At 39.1% G+C, this 4,408-nt stretch overlaps 1 gene segment (V, D, J or C); it reads right to left on the reverse strand.

The window, feature by feature from the left end:
- Positions 1–2,436: 2,436 nt before the first annotated feature.
- Positions 2,437–4,408, reverse strand: part of LOC133255144 (T cell receptor delta variable 1-like) — a 7,746-nt gene continuing 5,774 nt past the window's right edge. Inside the window, 1 exon segment of the V gene segment in view lies at positions 2,437–2,442. Coding sequence covers positions 2,437–2,442 — 6 coding nt within the window.

Consider the following 4,408-nt stretch of genomic DNA (forward strand, 5'->3'; position numbering starts at 1 on the left):
GAAATGTTTGCCTTATTTAAATACTGTTTAGCTTTGAGAGTTATTTATATATTCTAGATATTACTTCCTTGGGGAATATATGGTTTCCAAATAATAGTTTTTCACAGTTGGTAGCTTGTGTTTTCATGCTCTTACAGTTGTTTTGCAGGGCAAAAGATCTTAATTTTAAAGTCCAGTTTGTCATTTTTAAAAAATTTTATAGACTGTTGTTTTGTTGTCAAGTCCAAAGGCTCTTGGCCCATACATATATCAAACTTTTGTCCTGTATTTTTTCCTAAAATTTTTTATAATTTAACATTTTACATTTAAGTCTGTGATCCATTTTAAAGAATGTATGTATGAAGTGTGAGACCTGAATCAAGGTTAATTTTTCCTGCCAATGGATTTCAACTTTCTCCAACACTATCTGTTGAAAGGGTTATCCTTCCTCTATCAAATTTATTTCCCACTTTGCCAGAAAAGGTCAGTTGGGTATATTTGTGTGGATCTATTTATGGGTTCTCTGTTCATTTCCACTGAACTGTGTGTTTATCCCTGCACCAGTACCAAATAACCTCGATGACTCTAGCCTGAAATCAGATTGACCGATTGTTCTGACTTCTTATTTCTTCAAGATTTTAAAAATTATTCCAATATCTCTCCCTGTTCATATAAATTTTAGAATAATCTTGCCTGTATTTGTTTCTTAAAATCCAGATGGATTTTAACAGGAGTTTTATAACATGTGTATATACATTTGGAGAGACTTGTCATGTTTACTGCTTTGAAACTTCCAGTTTGCAAACTCATGATGTCTCTTCATCTGTCTTCTTTAATTTCTTTCATCAGTGTTTTGTAGTTTTCAGCTTAAAATTTCTGTACATGTTTTCTGTACAAAAAAGACCGCTCAGGGTCTTTTTTCAAGTCATTATAAATGGTATTATACTTTTAAGTTTGAGGTCCACATGTCCATCACTAATATGTAGAGATAAAATTGATTAGATACATTTATCTTATTTCCTATGGTGTTGCTGAACTCAATAGGTCTGAGAGTTTTGGGGGGTATGTTCTTTGAGATTTTCTATATAGATAATCATATTGCCTGGCATTTTCACTTCTTTTCTGGTCCAAGACTGTCTTTACATCCGCTTTCCTGATTGAACTGGCTCTGACCTTTAGCTCTGTGCTGAAGGAGAGGGATGAGAGTGGATGTGCTTGCCTTGTTCCCAGTCTTAGGGAAACATACACAGTCTTTTGTTAGTAAGCATACTGCTAGCTATGGAGGAACTTCCCCACTCTGCCTGTGTTTCTCAAAGTCTTCACCATAGTTGACTGTTGAATTTTGGCAAAAGTTTATCCTACATAGATTAATGTGATGTAATTTTTCTCCTTTTATTCTGTTAATATGGTGAATTTTATCAACCAATTTTCAATTTGAAGTAATATGCATCCTTGAAAAAAATCCATTTGTGCTTGGTATCTTACTCTTTTAATATAGATGAATTTTAACTAATATTTTTATTAGTTAGAATATTAGAAAGAAACTTTATGTCTGTATTCACGAAATATGTTTCTCTGCAGTTATGATCTTTGTCTGATTTTAATTTCAGGGTAACATTAGCTTCATAAAATGAGTGATGAATTCTTTTCTCCTTTTTTTTTTTTTTCTGGAAGAAATAGTGTATAATTCATGCTGCTGCTGCCGCTAAGTCACTTCAGTCGTGTCCGACTCTGTGCGACCCCATAGACGGCAGCCCACCAGGCTCCCCCATCCCTGGGATTCTCCAGGCAAGAACACTGGAGTGGGTTGCCATTTCCTTCTCCAATGCATGAAACTGAAAAGTGAAAGTGAAGTCTCTCAGTCGTGTCCGACTCTTAGCGACCTCATGGACTACAGGCTACTAAGCTCCTCCGTCCATGGGATTTTCCAGGCAAGAGTACTGGAGTGGGTTGCCATTGCCTCCTCCATAATTCATGCTAATACTTTAAAAGATTGGTAGAATTATCTAGTAATGCTGTCTGAGTCCAGGGATTTTTTTTTTAATTAAAAATTCAATTTCTTCATAGATATGGTGACATCAGCTTTCTCTGGCCCCTGCCCTGAGGAGAGATGAGGAGGAGTGACCCCTGGAGCCCACAGTGAGGTTTGGGGACAGACAGCAGGTGCTTCCAGAGCACTGTGCCCCGCAGAGAAGTGGGTTCCTACATTTGAGAGCTGGGCAGCTGCGAGGTGCAGGGAGCCGTGCTTTCTGGTCTCTCCAAGCCGACCTGTCAGTCTCTGCTCCGTCTTCACTTCTCCACCCTTAGCTAATATCATGAAGAGGACAGGACTTCCCCCAGGGCTCTGCTTATACCACTGTAAGCTGCTTAAAGTGCTTGAGGAATTGTAGTATGTGGTGAAGTTCTCTCCTTCTTGTAGAGGCAAGAGTTGAGGAATTTGACTTATCTGTTGTCCGTTCACTTCTGTTGAGAAAACAGTGAGAAGTATTAGAGAAAGTCGAATCAGATGTCTATTCTCGCAGCTCCAACGGTCTCTCTCATTCTTCTTGTGTATTTTTCTCCTTTCCATGTCTCCCTGCCCAACTCCCTCCATCTTTCCACGTTTTAGTTTCTGAGTTTTTCTCAACATCCTGCTCTCTATCAGAAAATCTCATTCCTATAGTTTCCTGCAGATAATATTTCACTGTGCAGAATTCCCTGGAAGCAATCAGGGAAACCCCAAACTTACGTGGTATTTGCATCCATAAGATCAACACTGGTGCTATGAACAGCATTTCCCTCTTCTCCCTCGTCAGGAAGAGTTGCTGAATCTGCCTGCTCCTAAAGGGTTTCGCTTGTACAAGCTTTTCCAGCCCCACACACGTTTCTGTGGTCTATACTGCCTTTTGGAAAGAAAAAAGAAAGGAGTGACTGCCATTTGAGACAGCCAATCAGACTTACCCCATTTTACTCACACATCTTAAAAAGCAGGGCGTGTTTGCGGATGCTGGCCCCCCCCCCCCACCCCCGTGGCTGGATCTAAAATTGCTGACTTTATAACCAATTCTTCACAGAATGCTTTCTAGTTTAAGTGGTATATATGTTTGTCAAAGCTTGAAAAGAAAGAGTTTACTCAAGCTGATGTTGTTTGGGGAGGAACAATTTGCCTTTTAAAATGGGATTTTTTAAATTTAAAACTAGGGCATCAGGGGAAACAATGGAAACAGTGAGAGACTTTATTTTAGGGGGCTCCAAAATCACTGCAGATGGTGATTGCAGCCATGAAATTAAAAGATCTTTGCTCCTTGGAAGCAAAGCTATGACCAACCTAGACAGCATATTAAAAAGCAGAGACATTACTTTGCCAACAAACGTCCGTCTAGTCACAGCTATGGTTTTTCCAGTAGTCATGTATGGATGTGAGAGTTGAACTATAAAGAAAGCTGAGTGCCAAAGAATTGATGATTTTGAACTATGGTGTTGGAGAAGACTCTTGAGAGTCCCTTGGACTGCAAGGAGATCCAACCAGCCCATCCTAAAGGAAATCAGTCCTGAATAGTCCCTGGAAGGACTGATGCTGAAGCTGAAACTCCAATACTTTGGCCACCTGATGGGAAGAGCTAACTCATTGGAAAAGACCTTGATGCTGGGAAAGATTGAAGGTGGGAAGAGAAGGGGATGACAGAGGATGAGACGGTTGGATGGCGTCACCAACTTGATGGACATGAGTTTGAGTAAGCTCCAGGTGTTGGTGATAGACAGGGAAGACTGGCGTGCTGTAGTCCATGGGGTCACAAAGAGTCGGACATGACTGAGCAACTGAACTGAACTGAACTGAAGGCATCAGGAGGAAATAAAATGTTTCATTTCGCATTTCCAGTTTCATCAGAATCACACATGTGTGTCTCTGCATGTACTAATAGAATGTATTAGATTATAGACAGTTGAAGAGGTATAGAAAGGACTCATAATTTATTGTTAATAACCTAAGATCATGAAATGGAAAATAATAAGTACCTATTTTTCTGTTGTCATACAGATTATTCTGGTTGTGAATTATATGATTTGGAGCTCATATTTATTGTCCCACTGTGTTATTGTACCACATACCAGTGATTTTTAAAAATCAGTATAATTTGACAGGAAGCCTTATCTATCAGATATGACTTTCTCTAAGACTGCCTTAAGCTAAACTCTCAGATAGAATACATTTGTATGGTTCCACAGAATAGGTCATTTATCACGGCACTTACCAGCCCATAGTATGATCTGTTAAATGAGGGGACTGACCTCATGATCTAGAGGATGTGTACTGGATCACATGCAAGAACTGAGCTGTCCTATACAGCAGCTACTAGCCACATAAGGCTACTTAAATTTAAATTAATTGAACTTAAATAATATTAAAATTTTAGTTCCTCAATCATACTGGCCATATAACAAGGGCTAA

Source organism: Bos javanicus, chromosome 10 (genome assembly GCF_032452875.1).
Source record: "Bos javanicus breed banteng chromosome 10, ARS-OSU_banteng_1.0, whole genome shotgun sequence".
NCBI classification, from domain to species: Eukaryota; Metazoa; Chordata; class Mammalia; order Artiodactyla; family Bovidae; genus Bos; species Bos javanicus.